The sequence below is a fragment of the Octopus sinensis genome, linkage group LG4 (assembly GCF_006345805.1).
Source record: "Octopus sinensis linkage group LG4, ASM634580v1, whole genome shotgun sequence".
NCBI lineage: Eukaryota > Metazoa > Mollusca > Cephalopoda > Octopoda > Octopodidae > Octopus > Octopus sinensis.
In genome coordinates this window covers 78,216,591-78,240,925 of record NC_043000.1, presented here as the reverse complement: position 1 = coordinate 78,240,925, position 24,335 = coordinate 78,216,591, and the positions used below count along the sequence as shown (strand labels likewise).

The 24,335-nt window shown below is 39.3% G+C and overlaps 1 protein-coding gene across 1 annotated transcript in view; it reads right to left on the bottom strand.

Moving 5' to 3' along the window:
- Window positions 1-656: 656 nt before the first annotated feature.
- Window positions 657-24,335, bottom strand: part of LOC115210508 (monocarboxylate transporter 10-like) — a 38,300-nt gene continuing 14,621 nt past the window's right edge. The window contains exons 2-4 of the mRNA XM_036502184.1: window positions 23,442-23,585; window positions 19,303-20,454; window positions 657-1,025 (exon numbers count right to left, since the gene is read on the bottom strand). Coding sequence (XP_036358077.1) covers window positions 844-1,025; window positions 19,303-20,454; window positions 23,442-23,585 — 1,478 coding nt within the window. The 3' untranslated portion in view covers window positions 657-843. The remainder of the gene's footprint in view (window positions 1,026-19,302; window positions 20,455-23,441; window positions 23,586-24,335) is intronic.

Below are 24,335 nucleotides of genomic sequence, written 5' to 3'. Positions count from 1 at the left end.
AGCGAAGCCGAAGGAACCTGTTCATGTCAATGGCCTAGTGTTTAGGGTCAAGGTGTGTCTCAGATAGAGGCATGCGGTTATGGATATCAGCCAATTTGCCCATGATATATTCATTATGATGACAACCAGACCAGAACCAATACCGGATTGGTCATCGCCCGGGTTAACATCAACGAGTGGACAGGCCTCAATTTCGCTCGCTCACAGAGGGCAGCAGAAGATGGAGGAAAGTGACGAAGTCTGGTTGCGACATCATCAATGAATGTCCCAATGATCGCACACTCAAAGGAAGGAAGGAAGGATTTTTAAGATGTTTAATAATTAAATAGCTCAGATAGAACTTTGTCAGCCCGAGTTACACTTTGAGTCTGAGAAAGAATTAGAAGACAAGACTGAAAGTAGTTGCTCTGAAACATTTCTGGTTGGCTTCAAACAGATAAAATTAACTGCAGGGTTATTCGAGCTGAACCCGTGTTGTGTTATAGTTGATATTAGACTTTGAGATGACAGCATTATTAAAAAAAGGAAACCCTTTGTGTAAGTACAGAAACCAACATTCCATAAAGAAAATATATCTTTAAAGTCTTAACTTTATCCAATTAGTCTCATAAACTCAATTAAAAACAAGAAAGAAAAGAAAAGCAGAAATCAATGAGAAATTTGATAAGATAAAATATTTTATTAGTGTTACGGATCCAAATCCCGCTTGGATTGTATACGTCTTTCATCTTTCAATATCGACGTTGTGAAATGTGTGTAATTGTGCGAATGTAAGAAATTAATGTTTAACTAAATGCAAATGTTCATATTTATAATTGCCTTATGTTTATAGTTCTACATGCGTCAGTGTATTACGTGATATCCTGTTAATATGATACAGCTACATGGAGGGACATCTTTTAGCTCTCGTTGTCTCTGTCGCGATAATATCGCCAATGGCAATACACACAAGGCTGAAGTGCACAAAAATACTCCAGCCAAATAAAATGAACCTCTATAGTGTCCAGTCAGGTCTCGTAATAAACCTAGAATGAAATAAAAAGATAGTATTAACAACAATTATTATTATTATTATTTCTTATTTAGACAGATTCCCCAGTTCAGGACCACAACCTCCCATATTACCATAAAAGTCAAGGCCAGTTACGAAAAATTGTGTCACCATAAAAGAATCGACGCCTGCTTAAATGTCTTAGTAAATCAGATTGATTGGCATGTAAACTAGTGAGCTGGAATCTTCCTTCCTGCCAAACAGTTTGATCGAACTTTCTGGAAACTCCGTAGGGCATTATAAAAACTGGATTTTGAAAACGTTGGACAGAACAACTTCTGGTGTTATACGCAACTATGCCGCTCAGATCCATGATAAGTGTTCTCACTTTTTAAATTTCTTCTGCTCAGAACAGCTTGGGGTTCAGTTCGGAGATATATCAGTCCGCTTTGTGATAAAGCATTCTCTTACAGCACTCTCGCATAAAATATATCCTTATTTTACAAGTATATTATGTGAAGAAAAAACAAATTTAGTATGCCTTATCGAAATATATTGTAAGGTTGTTTTATAAGGGGAAATGTATGATTCTATACATGTAAATACAATGCTGTACAATGGGATAAAATATGAAACCATGAATTGATAAACTGCGTTATATAAATATCGTATTTCATTTTATCTTTTGAACAGTTGTATAGTTGTTCATCTTAGAAATTCCTATAAAGTAGTTTATATTTCGGCCAAGTGAACTGTAGGATGTAAAACGCGTATTTTTGGCTATGATGCTTTGTCTTACTGCAATCAGCCACCGGTGTAATGACCATCGCCATGGTTTCGTTGTCATTCACTCATTGCAAATAACTGGTAAGCAGACGAACGTTTAACATCTCTTTCATCTTTCTAAGGGAATTTTGATTTAGATAATTATAAAATGTTTCTTAAATGCAAGACAATCATTAAATAATGTAAGACACATATCAACTGTAGGTTATGTATGCTAGGGAAGGAGGTGTAATGAGATGACGTGATTTCTCCATATAACTACCGATGCACGGTAAGCAATTCTTTTGTATTAGGTTGTCTGGAAAGTTCTGAGCGTTTTTTTAATATGCGAAAAGGGATATAAATATTTGACTTTTCAATAAATTTTATTCAATGCAATAATTTCCATTATTATTAGTGACCTTTGTCCATCTATCCAGGTAATTTAAATATTCCATCAGCATAAAATTTGACTGGTTTTGAAGAAAAAAGTTATCTAGATGCATTTTGGCTCCATCTAAATCGTTAAATGTTCTTCCTTGCAATGAGTTCTGTAGAGGCAAAAACAATTGGTAGTCGAATGGAATATCAGGAAAATATGGTGGATGAGGTAAGAGATTCCAGCCTAGTTCATGTAACTCTGTTCGGGTAGCCAAAGACACATGTGGTCGGGCATTGTCTTGTTGGAACACGACCCCTTTCCTGTTGGCAATCTCCGTCCTCAATTCTTTGATTTTTTTTTTTTTTTTTGGTTCAGATTAGTCAACTGACGACACTACACATCAGAAATAATAGTCTGGTTTTGTGGGAGAAGTTCATAATAAAGACTGCTTCTATGATCCCACCAAACACAAAGCATACCTTTTTTTGGCATGGATATTCGTCTTTGGTTGCTATTTTGGGAGACTCTTAGGCAAGCTCCAGGATCATAGCAGTATTTCGTCCATCTTTACGTTCTGGGTTCAAATTCCACCGAGGTCGACTTTGCCTTTCGTCCTTTCAAGGTTGATAAAATAAGTTCCATTTGATCACTGGGATCGATGTAAATGACTAATATCCTACCCCGAAATTGCCGAACTTGTGTTAAAATTTGAATCCAATATTATTAGCAACATTTATTGTGTCTAGCACTCGTGCTTATCCGACTCCCTAGACCACAATACTCGGTCTCTCATCTGTAATGCGGCCACACGCAGAGCAATTTTCTGATGCATTTTAAAGTGCGTTTTATATGCTGAAGAAAAGTTAAGCTTTTTCTCATAATTATGAACTGTCCTCAGTTTGCTATTTAGAATATTATGTAGTAAAAACTTATATTTATTCCATTCGATATAGCGTGAATGCTGTTCTATTTATTCAATTGTCGAATAGTTGTAAATGCAAGTATTCTTGGTAAGTAAAATTGTATGAAAACTAATACCATTACTAAGGCGGCGATCTGGTAGAATTGTTAGCACGCCGGACAAATTTGAACGTAACACACAGCAAAACAGCGAAACTATTTAACAACCCAAATACCGCACAAAAACACAAGTCCAGTATATTTGATGGTGAGATTAATTCGATACCATCGACTCCAGTACTTGACTAACTCTATTTTATCGACCACTGAGGAATAAAAAGCACGGTTACCCTTGACGTCATCTGAACTCATAGCATATATTCCGACACTCTAACAATTCTGCCAACTCGTCGCCGTAATAATAATAATAATAATAATAATAATAATAATAATAATAATAATAATATAATAATAATAATAAATGCCCTGATGCAGTACCCATGCCCTAATGCAGTACCAGGCAGTGGCTCTCGTGGCTTCTGATCTTAACTGATTGGAAGTGTTATCATGTACATTGTTTTGTCTTGGTATAAAAGATGGGCTACAGCAAATATTCTGCTCAATACCACAGATTTGCTTGTCAGTTGTTTGACCATAATCAGTTGACCATGTCCTTAGTGGCTGATGATATGTGCATCTCTAATCACGAGCAGAAGTAGTCATGATGGGTATATCGGGTTTCGTATATTTGTACTCCAGTGTCACTTTGATGGCATGCACTGCTCTCTCACTTAATAATAATAATAATAGAGCATCGAAAGCTCGATATAAGTAGCCTTTAGAATGTTTGTTCCTTCTCGAGCCATGCCTGGCTCATAAGGGCCGGTTTCCCGGTTTCCTTGGCGTATAGGTTCCCCACCTGGATGGGACGCCGGTCCGTCGCAGGTGAGCTGCAGGATGCAGGAGGAAAGAGTCAGAGAAAGTTATGGCGAAAGAGTCAGCAGAGGTTCGCCATTACTTTCTGCCGGAGCCGCGTGGAGCGCAGGTGTTTCGCTCATAATCACACACATCGCCCGGTCTGAGATTCGAATCCGCGATCCCTCGACCGCGAGTCCGCTGCTCTAACCACTAGGCCATGTGCCTCCACATCCTTTAGAATGGACAAGCAAGAGTGCCTAATAGTCGACATGGCAGTGCCAGGAGATCGACATAACGTGAAAGAAAGAGCAAAGGCTGACAAATATCGAGATCTGAAAATTGAGATCACCAACATGTAACAGCTGCGAGAGTCCAACATAAACGTTATTTCCGTTGTCAATCGGTTCAATAACACCCAACCTGAAGAAATATTTGGACACTTTAGAAATACCCTACAATCTTGGTGTATTTACTTGGAAGTGCACGCATACTGCATAATAATAATAATAATATCTCAACAGGCATGATAGAGCTGCACAATATATTCACTGGGTAATTTGCAAAAACTTTGATTTGCCCCATGAAAAAAACTGGTGGGAACACAATCCACCTCCAGTGCTTGAAAATGACCACATCTCGCTCCTCTGGAACTTCCCCATTCAAACTGACAGAAAGATAGATGCAAATAGGCCAGACATCATATTGAAATACTTCAAACAAAGAACATGCCTTCTCACTGATATGACTGTCCCAATCGATATAAACGTATCTGTCAAGACCTACCAAAAACTGAGCAAATATAAGGATCTTGAAATAGAAATCAGCAAAATGTGGAACCTGAAAACTAAAACAATACCTGTTGTTATAGGTGCCCTGGGAATGATAGTGAAAGGAGCTGATTGCTACCTAACTCAGATACCAGGAAACCCAAAATGGCAGAAATTCAAAAGATAGTGCTCATGGGAACTGCTCGTATCCTATGCAAAATACTTCCTATGTAATCTCAGGGTTTAAAACAAACATAATTTTCGTTTTTTTTTTTTGACATTCACTAGTACAACACAAAAAAACCCCCAAATATATGGCACACTAGGCATAACAACAACATGAACTTCCAACCTGTTGTCTCTTGAGGTCTCTGGGTGAGACTTGGAGCCAACTTGTACAAATATAAAGCAAAAGTCAAACATAGAATAATAATAATAATAATAATAATAATAATAATAATAATAATAATAATAATAATAATAATAATAATAGTAATAATAATAATAATAATAATAATTTTTTTTTTTGACCGACAGGACCCCACCTAAAAAAAAATTTTTTAAATATCACTGATGGTGATGATGATAATAATGATAGTAATAGTGCTGATAATCTATCTACACACACACACACACACACACTCAAAGAGTTCAACCAACACAAACCTCACCTCCGTTCTATTGTTAACCAAATATGAAAGTATTATTTGACAGGCAAGAACTGTGGCGTTGAAGACAGTCAGCCAGCCAACCACCAAGCCAGCCAACGAGACATACAGACACTACTGTGATGGTGATAATGATAAAAAAACAAAAATAACAATAATAAGATACTGCTGTGACTACACATAAAACAATATCATTGATGATGATGGTGGTGATGGTGATGGTGATGATGATAACGATGATGGTAATGGTGGTGATAATGATGATAGTGATAGTAATGGTGATGATAACAATAATAAGCCGACTACGGCTGCTATAATGGTACGATTATAATTGTAACGGCAATGATGGCCGTCTCCCCACGAGCCAATCAAAGCTAAAAAATGATAACATTATCGTAGCACCAAAATGTTTTTGGAAACTAAAAGGAAAACTAAATCAGTATACCAAATCGCTTGTCCTATGGTTAATCTGGAAGCGCGTCCCCCAGGGAAGAGTCAGCTTGGGATCGAAAAGTCATCAACTGGCACAAACTCTTCTCCGAATACGGACATGGATGGTCACTTGAACGGGAAATCCCCCAACTCGAGCCCTCCAAGTTCACCACCACAACCACCACAGAAAGAAAAATGTAAGCGGAACAAACGGACCCGAGAAGAGTATAAAGAAGTAATATACGCTTATTACTATGCATTAGGTAGGCCATCTCAAGAGAGACACACCGCAAACTCTTACAGTATATGGAGAACACGGAATCAAGACAGTAGGCCCTATTTGGACGAGAACAAATTAGCAAATGTGAGGAGGGATATCCTTAGAAATAACAGACTCACAGACAGTGAAATAACGCGATCAAGCACGCTACGGAAAATGACAAATATAAGACACAAAGGAAATGAAGAATCAGATGAACAGTATAGCCCGCCACGAGGCTTAATTGAAAGACTGCCATCTGACCAAAGTACGCAAAGGCCTGAAGATACAAGAAATTCTATTGTACCTGTTAAAGACAGCCAGGAAAACGAAAAAACAACAGTAACTGAAGATCTCGCATTTGCTGAAGAACACAGAGAGTCTATGGCAGAAATGAGGCAGAAAATCCTGAATACGCTTGAAGTTGTAAGACATACAAGTATGAATGATAGAGAACCACTTCATAAACTCTCAAATACAAACCAAAATAAAAAACAAATCCAAATTGGCAACTATGTAACAAATGAAATAATACGAGAATTAAAACCTGATTTTACTGAGTTAAATGAAATTATTTACGCTTCTGCTAGGGCAATTGAAACCAGCTGTATGCCCCCGAAAAAACAAAGAAGACAAAACCTGGGAAGAAATCAAACTGGAGAAGTAAAATTGAAAAAGAGATCGAATTTATGAGAGGGGAAATATCAATATTAAATGAACTAATATGTGGAAATGATGTAAGATCCAGAACAGGAAGAAAGATGAAGAGAAATTTGGATCCTCACCAAGAGAAGAACTGATATCAATAAAAGAAACGCTGAAACAAAAAGTCCAAGCAAAAGCCCAAAGAATACGAAGATTTGAGAAGAGAAACATTTTACAAGCAAAATAAGCTGTTCACATCCAATGCCAAAAAATTCTACAGAGAAATAGGGAAGGAGAAAGTAACCGTTAAAGACCCCCCTCCCATGGAAGAAGTTCAAAACTTTTGGAAAAGGATTTGGAGTGACAAGAAGACGTACAACATAAATGCAGACTGGATTATACAAACTGAAGGATCCTACCAAAATTTACAACAACAAGCATGGGAAGACATCACAATAGCAGACCTAAGAAAGGCACTCACGAAGGCCCATAATTGGAAATCCCCCGGTAAAGATAGGGTGCCGAATTTCTGGCTCGCATCACTCCCATGCGCACACGGTAAGCTAGTTCAGCTGCTCAATGGAATTATGAGAGACCCAAAGAAAACACCAGAATGGTTAGCAAGTGGCATTACTTACCTACTCCTAAAGAATAACGAAACCAACCTTCCAAAAAACTATCGGCCTATAACCTGTCTATCCACCACGTATAAAATCCTAACATCTATCCTGGCGGAGAAAACATATGCATTCATGGAGAGAACGATATTTTCCCCATTGAACAAAAAGGGTGCCGCCGAGGCTCTTACGGATGCAAAGATCAACTGCTAATCAATCGTATGATCCTTGAGAACTGTCACAACAAGCGCAGAAATCTCAGCACCGCATGGATTGATTATAAAAAGGCCTTCGACAGTATACCGCATCCATGGATCTTGAGATCGCTGGACATCTTCAAAATTTCCCCTGTGATTTCAAACTTCCTGAAGCACAATATGTCGTTGTGGAATACGAATCTCCAATTATACCACTCTAATGGAGTACTTGCCTCAGAAAATATAAACATCAACTGTGGAATTTTTCAAGGTGACTCACTTTCACCTTTAATATTCTGCATAGCCCTAATACCCCTTACAAGTGAATTAAACAGAACAGGGTATGGGTATAAAATTGCCAATAAAAAAATAAGCCATCTATTTTATATGGATGACTTAAAACTTTATGGTAAAGACAATAATGAACTTGAAGGCCTATTGCGCACCGTGAAAGCATTCAGCGATGACATCGGGATGGAGTTTGGACTTGAGAAGTGTGCCAAGGCCACTTTCCAGAAAGGGAAAGTGAAGACCACAAATTCAGTCGTGTTAGATGTTGACACAGTCATAAGAGAGCTTGAGCAAGAACAAACATACAATATTTAGGGATAAATGAAGGCTCTGGTATTCAGCATGCAAGCATGAAAGAGAGATCAGGAAGGAATGTTATAGGAGAGTTCGTGCAGTCCTGAAATCTGAACTAAATGCACGTAACAAGGTGTTAGCTATAAATTCCTTAGCAGTTCCAGTTGTTACTTATAGCTACAATGTGTTGAACTGGAATATGAGTGAAGTAAAGAATATAGATAGGAAAATACGCAAGCTGCTGAGTTGTAATAGGATGCACCACCCAAAGGCAGACGTAGATCGCCTTTACCTTCCCAGAGCCCAAGGAGGTCGAGGCCTGATCCAATTTGAACTAGCTTACAAAACAACCACCATTGGACTGGCCAAATATCTCGAAATATCGAATGACTGGATGCTAAAGCTCGTGGAAAATCACGAGAGGCGAAAGAAGCTTCATTCTATCATAAAGGAAAGCAAAAAATTTGCTATTGATCTCGTGCAGGATACCCAAACTGAACAACCCGAGGGAAGTACGGCAACTATTGTTGCAAAAAAGGTGAAAATGATGGCAACGAAAAAAGCGCACGAGCAATTGGCTGATAGGTGGGAGGAGAAACCTCTGCACGGCAAATATGTGACCCGCAGCAAACAAGCTGATGTTGACCAGAAGCAAACCCATCAGTGGCTACGGAGCTCAGGGCTAAAAGCAGAGAGCGAAGGTTTCATCCTGGCTGCTCAAGATCAAAGCCTATTAACCCGGAACTACCAGGCCAATGTGATGAAAAATGGAGCAGACCCAAAATGCCGATTCTGCAACGACATGATTGAAACAGTGGACCATCTAATCTCTGGATGTAAAGTCTTAGCACAGTGGAGTATAAATTAAGACATGACAGAGTTGGCCAATATCTACACTGGCTAATAAGTCGGCATTACAATATCAAAACTGCCGACAAGTGGTATAATCACCACCCTGAGGCTGTAACTGAAGGAGAAAATGTAACCATTCTGTGGGACTTTCCAGTACATACAGACCGAACCATCAAGGCCAATAAACCAGATATTGTTGTGAAAGACCAAAACAATAAAGTTTGCTTATTGATCGACATGAGCATCCCCTGTGATCATAATATCTCAGCGAAAGAGTTTGACAAGCTCAGAAAATATAAAGACCTACTCATTGAAATTGAGAAAATGTGGCATCTCAAAGGCGGTTACAATACCAGTGATCGTAGGAGCACTAGGAATGATCAAGAAGGGAACCGAAAATTATATGAGAATGATCCCTGGCTTACCATCCCTGCAAGAAGTGCAAAAGATCGTCTTAACTGGTACATCACATGTATTGAGAAGAGCATTGTCGATGTGAGAATTGTTGCTGCTCATGTATTTTAATTTAACTTTAAAAAATTAAAAAAATGAACGAACTATTGAGTTTAGTGTAATGGCCTACCGATGTATACTATGAGTTTCTTTGCCCTAGGAGTCGGGAAGACACTCGGCAAGAAATGGAAGCAAATTTGAAAGAAGAAAAAAAAAATAATAATAATAATAATGCCTGGAAATGTATAAGATAGCACCTACTCTGAGAAACGTCTTGACTGTAAGTATGAGATCATGGAGAACCACACTAACTCTGAACAGTGACAATGAATCCCTAAATGCTGGTGATGTAAAAATTTCGTGTGGCATTTTCCAGGGGGACTCACTGTCACCACTCCTCTTTTGTTTATCCTTAATACCTCTCTCAAAGCTGCTCAATGACGCGCAGTACGGGTATAAAATGTTTGATAAAAATATAAATCATCTCATTTACATGGATGATTTAAAGCTTTTTGCAAAAAATTACCAACAACTCAAGGGCTTACTAGCAATAGTCAAACAATTCAGTGACGACATCAGAATGCAATTCGGCCTCGATAAATGTGCAAAAGCTACTTTTATCAAAGGAAAAATGACAGAAACATCTAACGTTAACCTTGACCAGCAGAATGTCATAAAAGAACTAGACCCAGCGGAGAGCTACAAGTACCTAGGGGTAATTGAAGGGAACGGAATAAGGCATTCAGAGATGAAGGAAAGGATCAGGAGAGAATGCTATCGAAGAGTGAGAGCAATACTCAAGACAGAGCTGAATGCAAGAAACAGGATCGAAGCGATCAATGCATTAGCCATACCAGTCGTAACTTACAGTTTCAATATTGTTAACTGGTCAATTACTGAAATATGTCAGCTCGACAGAAAAATAAGGAAACTGTTGACAATGCATAGAATGCACCAACCTAAGGCAGATACAGAACGACTCTATCTGCCAAGAAAAGAGGGAGGCCGTGGTCTTTTGCAACTGGCAATAACAATGAAGATTGCTACAATTGGCCTAGACACCTACCTGAAAAACTCTGAGGACTGGATGTTAAAACTTGTCTCAAAACATGAAAACAAGAAAGCATCATACTCAGTCACAAAACAGGCAAAGGAATATCTAAGTGAATTCCGAATACAACCAATTTCGGAATTAGAGATAGACATACAAGAAACAAGCACAGAAAAAGCTAGGCGCATGAAAACCCGTGCCAAAACTGCGGCCTTAGATATTCTGAATAATAAATGGCAAGAAAAACCTCTCTATGGCAAGTACCCAAAGAGAGCGAATAATGCAGATATCGACAAAGCCCTGACCCATCAATGGCTAATGGCCTCTGGCTTAAAATCTGAAACAGAGGGGTTTATCATAGCAGCTCAAGATCAATGCCTACCAACAAGAAACTACCAGGCCAACATATTAAAGAACGGCAGTAGCCCAACATGTCGTGTATGCCGACAACAAAATGAAACCATTGATCATGTTGTCTCCAAATGCAGTCTTCTAGCGCCTACAGAGTACCTCAATAGGCATGATAGAGCTGCACAATATATTCACTGGGTAATTTGCAAAAACCTGGATTTGCCCCATGAAAAAAACTGGTGGGAACACAATCCACCTCCAGTGCTTGAAAATGACCACATCTCACTCCTCTGGAACTTCACCATTCAAACTAACAGGAAGATAGATGCAAATAGGCCAAACATCATATTGAAAGACTACAGACAAAGAACATGCCTTCTCATTGATATGACTGTCCCAATCGATATAAACGTATCTGTCAAGACCTACCAAAAACTGAGCAAATATAAAGATCTTGAAGTAGAAATCAACAAAATGTGGAAGCTGAAGACTAAAACAATACCTGTTGTCATAGGTGCCCTGGGAATGATAGCGAAAGGGACTGATTGCTACCTAACTCAGATACCAGGAAACCCCAAAATGGCAGAAATTCAAAAGATAGTGCTCATGGGAACTGCTCATATCCTACGCAAAATACTCTCTATGTAATCCCAAGGTTTAAAACAAACTTTTTTTAATTTTTATTTTAACTTTTTATTTTATTTTATTTTATTTTATTTTTTTATTTTTTTTATTTTTATGTATTAGACATTCACTAGTACAACACCCCCCCCCCAAAAAAAAAACCCCAAATATATGGCACAGAACTTCCAGCCTGTTGTCTCTTGAGGTCTCTGGGTGAGACTTGGAGCCAACTTGTACAGACATAAAGCAAAAGTCAAACAAAGAAGAAGAAGAAGAAGAAGAAGAAGAATAATAATAATAATAATAATAGTAGTAGTAGTAGTAGTAGTAGTAGTAGTAGTAGTAGTAGTAGTAGTAGTAGTAGTAGTAATAGTAGTAGTAATAATAATAATAATAAATAATAATAATAATAATAATAATAATAATAATAATAATAATAATAATAATGACGACTCTGTCATGTCTTGCTTTATATTCTGCAGGTGCTCAGGGTGTAGAGTCTTAGCACCTGCAGAATATAAAGCAAGACATGACTGAGTCGGCCAGTATTTACACTGGACAATATGTCGGCATTATAAAATCAAAACCGCTGACAAATGGTATAAACATCATCCTGAAGCTGTGACGAGGGAGAAAATATGTCGATTCTATGGGACTTCCCCGTGCAGACCGACAGGACTATAAAAGCCAATAAACCGGATATCATTATAAAAGATCAGACAAAAAGGATGTGTTTATTAATTGACATGAGTATTCCCTGTGATCACAATATAGCGGCGAAAGAATTTGGACAAGATTAGTAAATATAAAGACCTGCTAATGGAAATTGAAAAAATGTGGCATCTCAAGGCGACTACAGTACCAGTGATTGTAGGATCTCTAGGAATGATAAAAAATGGCACTGAAACCTATTTGAAAATGATTCCAGGCTTACCATCCCTACAGGAAGTGCAAAAAATCGTATTAACTGGAACGGCTCATGTACTGAGAAGAGCACTATCGCTGTGAAAATAACACCCATCCATGAATTTATTTATTTATTAATTTTTAAATACATATTTTATCTGTGAATTTGCGCGTGTAATCTGGGAATGCATACAATGCCCTTCTCTGCCCTAGGTGTATGGAAAACACTCGGCGAGAAACGGAAGAAAATTTGAAGAAAGAAGGAAAAAACATAATAATAATAATAATAATAATAATAATAATAATAATAATATAATAATAATAATAATAATAATAATAATAATAATAGATGATCTAAACGAAGACAGTAAAACTAATGACGACATGACAGATGAACAAAAGGCAACCTACGGCTGAATAAAGGCAAGACTACAGAAGAACGATAGCGACATTATTTGCAACCTTAAAAAGGTTGATCGATGGAAATTGAACCAAGAAACGAAAAATGTCAATGAAATTCTGAAATACATCAGAACGAACAACATCACAAACAAATAATTTGATCAAGGCAGCAAGTATTGTTGTAGCAGAAAACGTGGCTGCTGATGTCAAGAAAAAGAAACATAATGGGGGTGACAAAAGAAAAGATCCATGGTGGAAAAGAAGAATCCAGGTAGGGTTAGACATGCTCTCGAAGGAAATCTCTGTATTAGACCGAAAAGAGAAAGGGGAGCTTAAAAGCGAACAAAAAATACAGGGCGCTGAAAAGGAAGTATAATATTGAAAGAAAGGGTCTGAAAGTAGTAATGGAGGAACTGAAACAGTGTCTCGTTGAAAAGAAAGCAAGGATGGTAAGATACGAACAAAGAATGAAGGGTTACCACCACAATAGGTTATTCAGAGTAGACCAGAAGAGATTCTATAAAGAAATAAATGGAGAGTGTACAGATGAAAAGTTGATACCAGATAACATTGAAAGTTTGGAGTGACATCTGGAGCAGACACAAGGAGCACAAGAAGGATGCTGAATGGTTGCAAGAACTGAAACAAACAGTAGTCTATCCAAAACAGGCAGAACTAGTCATTTCAGTTAGGGAAGTGAAGGAAATCAGCAAAAAAATGAGCAGCTGGAAGACCCCGAGATCAGATGGAGTTCAAGGCTATTGGATCAAAAGATTTGGTGAATGTCATGCACGAATAGCTGCGCAACTGAACACCTTGTTAAATGCCGACCAAGTAACGCCAGAGTGGTTGACATTGGGTAGGACGGTGCTGTGCCTGAAAAACATGGAAAAAGGCAAAACGGTAGACAATTACAGGCCGATATCCTGTTTGCCACTTATGTGGAAGTTATTGACTCGAATACTCGCAGAATCAATGTACGAACACCTGGTAAAAATGGAGTCCTGCCATATGAGCAGAAATGTTGCAAACGTAAGTGCAGAGGTACCGAGTATCAACTCCTGATAGACAAAACATGATGGGTTTACTGGGCTTCGTATATTTTACACAAGTGTCATTTTGATAGCATGCATTGCTCTCTCATTCAATAATAATAACAATAACAATGGTTTCAAATTTTGCAACAAGGGCAGCAATTCTGGGGGAGGGGATGATTGCAACGATCCCAGTACTCAACTGGTACTTATTTTATTGACCCCGAAAGGTTGAAAGGTAAAGTCGACCTCGGCGGAATTTGAACTCAGAACGTAGCGATGGGCGAAATACCGCTAAGCATATCAAGTGTGCTAACGATTCAGCCAGCTTGCCGCCTTAAAATAATAATAATAATAATTTTTACTATAGGCACGAGGCCTGAGATTGGTGGGGTGAGGATAAATCGATTACATCGACCCCACTACTTGACTGGTACTTAATGAACCCCGAAAGTATGAAAGGCAAAGTCAACCTCGGCGAAATTTGAACTCAGAACGTATCCACGGGCGAAATGCCGTTAAGCAGTTTTCCCAGCGTGCTAAAGATTCTGCCAGCTCGCGGCATTAATATCAATGATGATGATGACAATAATAATAATAATAATAATAATAATAATAATAATAATAATAATAATAATAATAATAATAATAATAATAATTATAATAATAATGATGATGATGATTTCTTTTATTTGCCACCAGGACGAAGGATGAGGGTGACAGTACAAAAACAGATATAAAGTGTTAGAGTTTACATGTAACGGAATGATAAAAGATAAAGTATACACGTTATACATTAGAAGGGAAGTATACATAGTATATGACACTAGAAAAAATAAATAAAAATAAAATAAAAAAGGGATTGTGATGGGACCCCTCTAGGGACAATCAAGGAACCCCACTATCCAAGACCACCCTGAATACCAAGGATGAGAGCCCACTCCGAATTCTTTCTTCCGATTCACAGGTCTACACAGAGTGGTACCATCAGCTCTTGTCATTTTCGCAACTTTCACCCACCTTTCCATAAATTCACTCGAGGACAGCACCTCCTCCACCCTCACTTTACTTTTCAAGTGAAACTACACAACTCCACAAACCAGCAATGCCCGAATACTGAACGAATGCATGCAGAACGGTTTCGTCGCTCTGCGAGCACCTCGGACAAGCCCGCCTGACAGCACTTCTATGCCTGTAGAGTTTATCTCGAACCGATAGCGCCCCACTGGTAGCACTGCCAAGCCAAAGACATCTGGAAATTATCCATAACAGTCCCCGACCGGAAAGTCCTCCGGAATAGACTTGCCAGTTCGCGACACTTAGGGTCTCCCCGAGGACGTCGTCACACTTCCCCGCGATTAATCCTCTGTAAATATCTAAAGAGGAACATCCACCGATCCTATTGCCCGACTTGTAGACTACAGTGAGCGTCTGACGACATTCTAAGTGCCGGGCGCCCAACCTTAGCCTATCCTTTACACAGGACTGCAGCTCCGTCAAGAAGACGAGCTGTAGAAAGGCGTGTCTCACAAACGGAGCCCACACACGTTCACCGCCTAGAAATCGCTGCAGGTAGCGCAACCTGAGTACGTGTCTGCGCATTAAAAGCCACGGCATGCATAAGCTGCCACACGAGGAAGTTGGCAGCAGACAGGCCGCCTGACCATTGAAATGCGTCCCTTCCACAAGAAAATAACTGGGGTAAGGCACGACGGTCAGACGATAAATAATGACAAAGGGATGTAGGCATTCGACACCTCTGCCCGACCTTTCAGCGATAACTTCTTCTCTGTCCATTTCACCTCTTCCCAATTCTTATCCACCTGGAGGACGGGACCAAACCAGACCCCGAGCAGTCCAGTGTCAGACGGCATCGATCTGTCTTTCCAGGTGCCCAGTCTCAATCCCACCAACGGACTTGTCGGCATTGATTTTAGCCCCTGCAACCGACTCATATTCCTTTACAATGGAGCCGACCTTCTCCACTTCGGAGGCGTCCGACACCGTGACGGTGACATCGTCCGTGTATGCAGACACTGCCCACCCGAATCCAATTTCAAAAGGCAGGTTTCTTAACTGTCCTAACTTCCGCAACAGTGGCTCGGTCAAGTGTTGGAGGTGCTGGGCTGGAGTACTACTGGCGATTAAAAGGTCATCGACTCACGCAAAGACAAAATCTAACCCACGAACGACCTCATCAATGAACCTTTGGAACATGCTGGCCGCATTATGAAGTCCAAACGACATAGACAAGAATTCAAACGCTCCAAAAGGCGTGGTAACAGCTGTCTTTGGAATGTCGTCGGTGTTGACAGGGATTTGATGGTACGCGCGTACCAAGTCTATCTTAGAAAAAATCTTACAGCCATGCAGAGCAGACGAAAAATCTTGAACATTAGGAAGGGGATAGCGATCTGCAACAGTGACGGTGCTAAGACGTCTAAAATCTCCAACAGGTCGGAAATCAGCGTCATTCTTCCTGGCCATGTATAGGGGTGCTGCCCACGGGCTAGTGGAGGGACGAATGAGGCCCAGCTGAAGCATGTGCTCGAATTCAGCCGGGCGATCCGGAGTTTCTCTGGAGACAAACGGCGTGGTCGGCAAAAGACTGGAGGTCCCTTGGTCGTGATGGAATGTCTCTTGGAAAGAGCTGAATTCGACGGATGAAATGACAAATCAGTCAACTCTGGAAACGAAGCGAGTAACTGTTGGTAGGCGTCACCCGAAGTGGCCACGAAGAAAGGTCTCACAACGGGGACAGAAGAATCCTTTCCGGGGACGGCGAGTGAAGTTGCGTTATCAATGAGTCGGCGTCCTCTAACGTCCACAATGAGAGAATAGTGGTGTGAGAAATCAGTACCAAGAATAGGATAGGGCAGGTCTGCAATGACAAAGATCCACTTGAAATTCCTTCAGAGTGACAAATCCAAGTTGAGGGATATTTGTCCATAGGTCTTGAGAGAGAGATATCCGAAAGAGAGAGATATCCGAAAGACCAGGATTGGTGGAGCTAAACCGTCAAGGCCAAATACTTAAGCTGGCACCCGTATCCACCATAAAGGACTTTGAAGAATTGGCATCTCTGATAAAGAACGCATGATAGAGTGAATCAATGGGGGAGACGACTGACGTGCCCAGTGTCTCCCTGAGAAGCGTAGAAGCATGGCTGTGTACATTTCTCGGCTTGGTCCTTGAACTTCCTGTGGTACCAGCACTGAGGGAGCAGGAGGAGCAGGAGGTTCCTACACGTGCGTGAAACTTGACGAGTCAGTTTTGCGATAGCCCGCAAGATTTCAGAGGCTTGTATGTCGACCGGAGCAGAAGAACAAACTCGAGGGGAAGACGACGAAGAAGCGCAGTGAGGCAAAAGAAAAGGACTCATTTTAGAATGATAATTGGAAAACGAAACGGCACAAAGAACAACTGGTTGAAGAAACGCTGTCATAAATTACAGTCAAAATACCCTAGTTGAAAGAAGACACGACGAGCAGCGAACTAGGAAAATTTTGTTTCAATAGAAGTGGATGAAAATAGAAGAAATCCTTGATAGTTGATGAGGAACAAATTATGAGCAATGCGTGGATAATCCGGGTGGTTAAGAGAAAGAAACTCATACCCGGCACGTAGGAAAATGTTCTGTCCATGTGAATTCTGGAGAAAATTCCGGATAATTATTTTTCCTTTTTTATAAGCAAGAAGAAAATTCTCTGGGACGCCGTGTCTTCAAATGACCAAGTTGTAATTTCGGTTACAACCTGAAGAAAAACGATTTGCAGTTTTCGGCTTGAAAATGGCGTCAAAATTTTCCTGGTGAAGAAGACAATATGGCGACGAGAGACATCAGTGGTGTTCCAATATGACGAGAGGCGATTTGGTTGCTTAGCCAAAGTCGCGAAGGAGAAAAGAGAATATGTATTCGCTGGTCTATATTTGCCCGGTGTTCACCATTTTAAATGAATATGTTCATTTTCCATGTCCGGTCACCATTTTAGAAGTCTGTGTTCACGTCGTTGAGCCACCTAATATGACTCTCAGAAGGCTGTAATCTCGCTGGTAGTAAACCCGGAAGAAAAACATACCCAAGCAAGGTTGTAACTTTAAACGCGTTTATTGTGGCCACACGTATATACACAATGGAATGATATATAAAATGGTCGGTGCGTAAGCGCCATGGTCTTCTGTGCTATGCTCTTATTTGTAGGCTGGCCTGTGGCATAAGATAGAGACAGTCAAGTTGAATCCTCATAGCCTGCGTGTCAGTGCAGAAAAGAGGAAGAGATGAGGTCACGTGTCTGAAACTTAATGTTGTGTAATGCTCTCTATATCTAGCCTGCTGGTCTGACCCACTGTAAGGGTGGGGGGTAATGCGCCTAAAAAACTTTCAGAAGCTGTCTAGAAGCTGGTTGCTTAATACGTAATTATCAACTGTCCAGTGACTTCGGTCACACGGAATGACACGCTGATTGGTTACTTATAAATTCATTTGGAAACAACTTATTGCATTTTCTCTTTCATACAACGCATTGATTTTTACTGCTTATTGGTGAGCTAATTCTTTTCTCTGCCAGCATCACTCCAGTGGATTGCTATTCCTATCGTCGTACTCATCGTTATACACGGATTAAAATCATAATTACCTTTATTTACTTGTTACACCGTGTTTTCCTCCCCCAAAATGTCTTCTGATAATTTCATTTTTTCACATTGAGCAACCTCTCTTATCAAAGGATGAAGGAAGTCCTGAAATACGTTGTCTCATGTCCGTTCTCTGCTGGAGGGAAACTCTTCGGTTTCGAAGTCGACGTTGGCCCTTGGTACTTCTAGCAATAAGGACGTGGTGATTTCGTTTACTTCAGCTCCGACCAATAACAGTAAAAGTCTTGCCCTCTGGGTCTGTTGTTGCTGCTGTTACTTCCCTGCTGTTGTTGTATGTCTCTTTTTTCTTTCCTGTTCCTCTTTTTCAGAACAGAAGGATTTCAAAGTGATCTTTACAACCGCCTGTGCTATAAAAAGATCTTTTATCCTGCACTACCCGTTTGCATGATTCAATCTCTGGCTCCCAAGTGGGATACGATTCTATGAAAACATAAGATAGCAGTATAATGGGGCGGCGAGTAAAATCATTATTTGCCTAGATTCTGTTTATTTGTGGAGTGTCTTTATCCAACTATATTTAAAAGATATGACAGTGAGATAATGTATACAGTACTTGCCATTTGAGATCCAAATTCTATATAATGCAGGGAGGGGAGACACATACTAAACATCATACATACACCTTAATACACACATCTTATACACGTATATTTGAGAGATTCGACAAGACAGGGCAAGACTATTTTCAAACCGAGAGTAGAGTACTCTCAGAATTCAAAGTGATTTTAGTTTTTTTTTTATGTGAGTAACTCGTCATATATTCACAAAATAATTTACATCTAATACAGAATACTCAGAATACTCTCTAATGAGAGAGAGTTTACTTGAATATAGTGTGTTGCCTTACCTGCAAGAGAAGCACTGGCAGTACTACCGACTCCAAGTGCCAGTGTGAAAAAACCGAACGATACAGCTATATTATCTTTGCCTGCAATATAAGCCAATATGGACGGGTCTAATCCAGCTGTTATTCCATAGAAAAGTCCAAAAAAAGCAGAGAATAGCATGCAAAACCAGAAGTGTTGCAGCAATGGAATAAGAAGAGTTGACACGCCGCTCAGTAACATGGCCACGGTGTAGAGCATTAAGATGTTCAATTTTGAATAACACGACGCTGCTCCAGCTAGTAGTCGACCGACAAATCCAGTGATTCCGATTACAGACACTAAAATGGCGGCTTTCTTTGTGGTTGTACCAAATGACTCAGCATAGTCCAATATGATAATAGCAGGAACTCCAGCGCCAGTAGCTGACAGCAAACAGGAGCAGAAAAGCACTAGATATTTTGTATTTTTGAAGATATTAACATCACGGAGACAATTTTTTATACAGTTCCAACATCTATGAATCTTTCCCGTGAAACTTTGCTCTCCATTTTTTGAAGGCTTTTCCACCAAATGATTTCCTTTCATGGCGTTTGCACAAAAGCTTTGGTAATATTCTAAAGAATATCTATCAACAGTTGAGATAGAATTAGATTGTGTACTGGAATGTTGCTCATCAGTACACATGTGTCTCTTCGTTCCTGTTTGAAAATCTCCTGAGTCTTTAATAACATTTGTTGATGAGGAATGAAACTGAATGTAATTTACGCTCGAGCCTCGTTTCGTTTTACTGTGAAAACTTGATTTCATATCGATCAAACCATCCATCCATAAATCTTTCAGAACTGCCGAAATATTAGGGTAAATATTGACATTAAACGAGTTTGATATTCTTTTAGTCGATTTTTTCCGAAATTGGCAACAAGGAAAGAATTTATTTCTTTTAGGGAACATCAAAAGAGAACAAAGACCAGTAACTAGTTGAATACCAGATAGGAACTGCATTGATGGTCGCCAGCCAACCGAGGCTATCAGCTCGCTGATTATAATAGGAAATATGATATTTCCCACTCCACAACCACTCGATGATATTGCACAGGCAAGACCTTGCTTTTCCTGGAAATGTTCCGTCACACATAGAATTGCCGTCAGATTCAAGCAACCGAAACCAATTCCTAGGAAAAAATAAAAGAAATTGATATTATTATGAATGTTATCTATCTATCTATCTATCTATCTATCTATCTATTTACATACATACATAAGACAGACAGATGGACGGACGGGTAGGTTGGGAGACAAACAGACAGATAGATAGATAGATTTACAAATGATGCTACCTAGCTTTAGAAACAAGCTTAAACAGAGAGCTTGGTTCTTCGGAAAGGGTAAAATGAATTGCTTGTATTAGGTCCAGTCACTTTACAGCATGCTACTTAAAGCTTCATGGTTGAAGATATTATTCCGATAGACCTGGCTGGTAACAGTAATTCCAGTAAGTCTAGCGATACGGCACTAGTGGGAAAGTGTGATGAGGACACCCAGAATAGCTGTGGCGTGACTATAATTGATATCATTTTTATTAATTTAAAATGATTGATATCTTAGATAGGATATGGAATTTTTCCTCCCTACAGAAATTGCAAAGAGTTTTTCCGCTAATGTTTTTTACTATTAAAAACTAAAATCGAATAAAATATTTTACAATTGGTGTGACTTGCCTATAGTCTCTATTTATAAAACTGAAATGCGAAAAGTTTGTTTGTTTGTCTGGTTTTTGGCATTAGAACGGGTTAAAGGCCACTAGATCCCGTCGCATTGACTCCAAAATTTACAAGGACATGTAAAATGAGGTGAGGATGAGAGTGGGCTAGGTTAGAAATCCCCATCTTAAAAGGTGTCGTTGCTAGGGCCAAAAACTCACTTTGACAAGTCTACTCTCATTCTTTAATGTATCTGTCTTCCTCCGTCACTCATTCTCTTTCCTCCCTTCCCATCACTTTCTATATATAACGTTGTTTAACAGCGTCTAACTCCCCTTCACTTTCTCTTTATTCTTTATAACGTCCTCAAAGAGCGTTCTGTATCTCCCCCTCCTCCCCGCCTTCGACAGCGCTTTCACACACACTCTCTCTCTCTCTCTACGTCTGTCTGCATTCATAAACAGAATTATCATCGCCACCACCACCACACAATCATGAGAACAAATATTATGAATCAGATATTCATTGGGTTAATTTATATGTGTGTGTGTGTGTGTTCTATATATAAATATGTATATTAAACTTTTTAATACTTTTTGATAGTTATATATATATATTTTTTAATTATAAATATAAATTAATAATTTTCATTTTAAATTTAAATAATTTAAATTTTTTAATTTTATATTTTATATATTTTGTATATTATATTTTCATTTTTATGTTTGATTAGCCTAATAGTGATTTTATCTCTAATTTAATTTATTTGTATACATTTGTATATATAATGCGTACACACATACACACATAATGCTTGCCCGCGCGTAGAGCGGGTCACCTTAAGCTAGTTGTCTTATATAACTTGATAGAGCTGCGGTGTTTCCCTAACATATTTAGCAGCATATTTGTGAATCGAGTAACACCTTTTGACAGATCAGATTAATGTTTACGTTTAAGTACTGCATGTGGAATTATAATTAAAATTTTGCATTTTTCTCTTTACCATGACTAGATTTAATTAAAATTAATCATTGAGACTGTCTCCTTTCATCTTCACTACAAAGATAATTTTTAATTCATTGAAAAAAATTTTGCTCACTACATTAAATATTAAGTTATCACTATTGAGTTTCGTGCAGACAACGTCCCAGTGTAATTTTCCTTGATTGTTCATTGTAATTTATTCTCTTATTTACTACAGCAGTTCTTGCTAATTAACTCGTTTTTTATATATTAAAAATGTCTGATGTTTTAGGTAGCTCTTGGAATTTCTCATCGTTATAAAAGGCTACGAAAAATGTTTCCGTTTTCTTATTTTTTCTAAATGCTAAAATCGGTCATGGCGTTTCAAAATTGGTACGATTAGCCATTAGTTGCCTTAAGTCGCTCAATAAAACTGCAGCGTTTTTCTTTTCTTTTCTTATGCATCAATATTTCTTTCTTATGACTTATAAAGAGAAAAGGAGTATTAGTGAGTTAATTGGAAAAAAATATCAAAATATAGGCGCAGGAGTGGCTGTGTGGTAAGTAGCTTGTTTACCAACCACATGGTTCCGGGTTCAGTCCCACTGTGTGGCATCTTGGGCAAGTGTATTCTACTATAGCCTCAGGCCGACCAAAGCCTTGTGAGTGGATTTGGTAGACGGAAACTGAAAGAAACCCGTCGTATATATATATGTGTATATATATATATATATATATATGTGTGTGTGTGTGTGTGTGTGTGTGGAGGTGCAATGGCCCAGTGGTTAGGGCAACGGACTCGCGGTCATAGGATCGCGGTTTCGATTCCCAGACAGGGCGTTGTGAGTGTTTATTGAGCGAAAACACCTAAAACCTCCACGAGGCTCTGGCAGGGGATGGTGGTGATCCCTGCTGTACTCTTTCAGCACAACTTTCTCTCACTCTTACTTCCTGTTTCTGTTGTACCTGTATTTCAAGGGGCCGGCCTTGTCACTCTCTGTGTCACGCTGAATATCCCCGAGAACTACGTTAAGGGTGCACGTGTCTGTGGAGTGCTCAGCCACTTACACGTTAATTTCACGAGCAGGCTGTTCTGTTGATTCGTATCAACCGGAACCCTCATCGTCGTAACCGACGGAGTGCTTCCATCCATCCATATATATATATATATATATATATGCGTGTGTGTGTTTGTGTGTCTGTGTTTGTCCCCCTAGCATTGCTTGACAACCGATGCTGGTGTGTTTATGTCCCCGTTACTTAGCGGTTCGGCAAAAGAGACCGATAGAATAAGTACTGTGCTTACAAAAGAATAAGTCCCGGGGTCGAGTTGCTCGATTAAAGGCGGTACTCCAGCATGGCCGCAGTCAAATGACTGAAACAAGTAAAAGAGAGTAAAGAGGAGAATCGTAATAGTGGTTCTTACTTGGAATATACATCCTTTGTCAGGCTTCAGAAACCATAATGGTAAGATGAGAAATAGATTGTATATTTACCTGCTAGTATACTATACAGCACGTAGAGTTGTAGAAGAGTATTGGCATAGGAACTTGTAAGTAAACCTATGAATGATATAACTGAGCCAAATATTGCAACTGGACGTGAGTGGAGTCTCTTGACTAGAAGGCCTGCAACTGGACCTGTGTAATAAAGTAAATATATCAACAATTTTTATCATAGAACATATAAGGATTGCAATGAAGAAGACAGTGAAGGAGTCTCTAGCCATCGAAGTGAGAAGTTCATAGACACAAGAAAGATAATACCAGTTCGTAGTCAATAGCACACAGTAAGTGAAATACTGTATCAAGACGTCGCGGCCATGATGCTGAGCCAGTTACAGGTAGAAGGACAGGATGTAGTAGAGTTAATCGATACGGGAAGGATAAATCCCATAAGGATTTGAACTCAAGACGTAGACCATCGAGACTAAATATACAAAATATTTTGTCTGTCAATTTGATAGCATGCACTGCTCTCTCACTCAATGATAATAATAATGATGATGGCGATGATGATGATGATGATGAGGAGGAGGAGGAGGAGGTGGAGGAGGAGGAGGATAATGCATGGACAATTTCATACTGATGTTGAAGATAAGACAGAAAAAAGATGCCTATGGATGACTATGAGTGATTTAAAACCGGAAACGGTGGCTCTAATCTGTGCTGCCAAAGAGCAAGCATTAAGAACCAATTACATCAAATACAGAATAGACAACACATCAGGAAGTGAAAAGTGCAGAATTTGTGAACAAAATGGAGAAACTGTATGGCTTATTACCAGTCAATGTATGCCACTAGCCCAGAAAGAATATAAGAGACGTCATGACAACATAGCAATGATTGTCCATTGGACACTTTGCAACAAGTATGGACTTGACGGAGCAA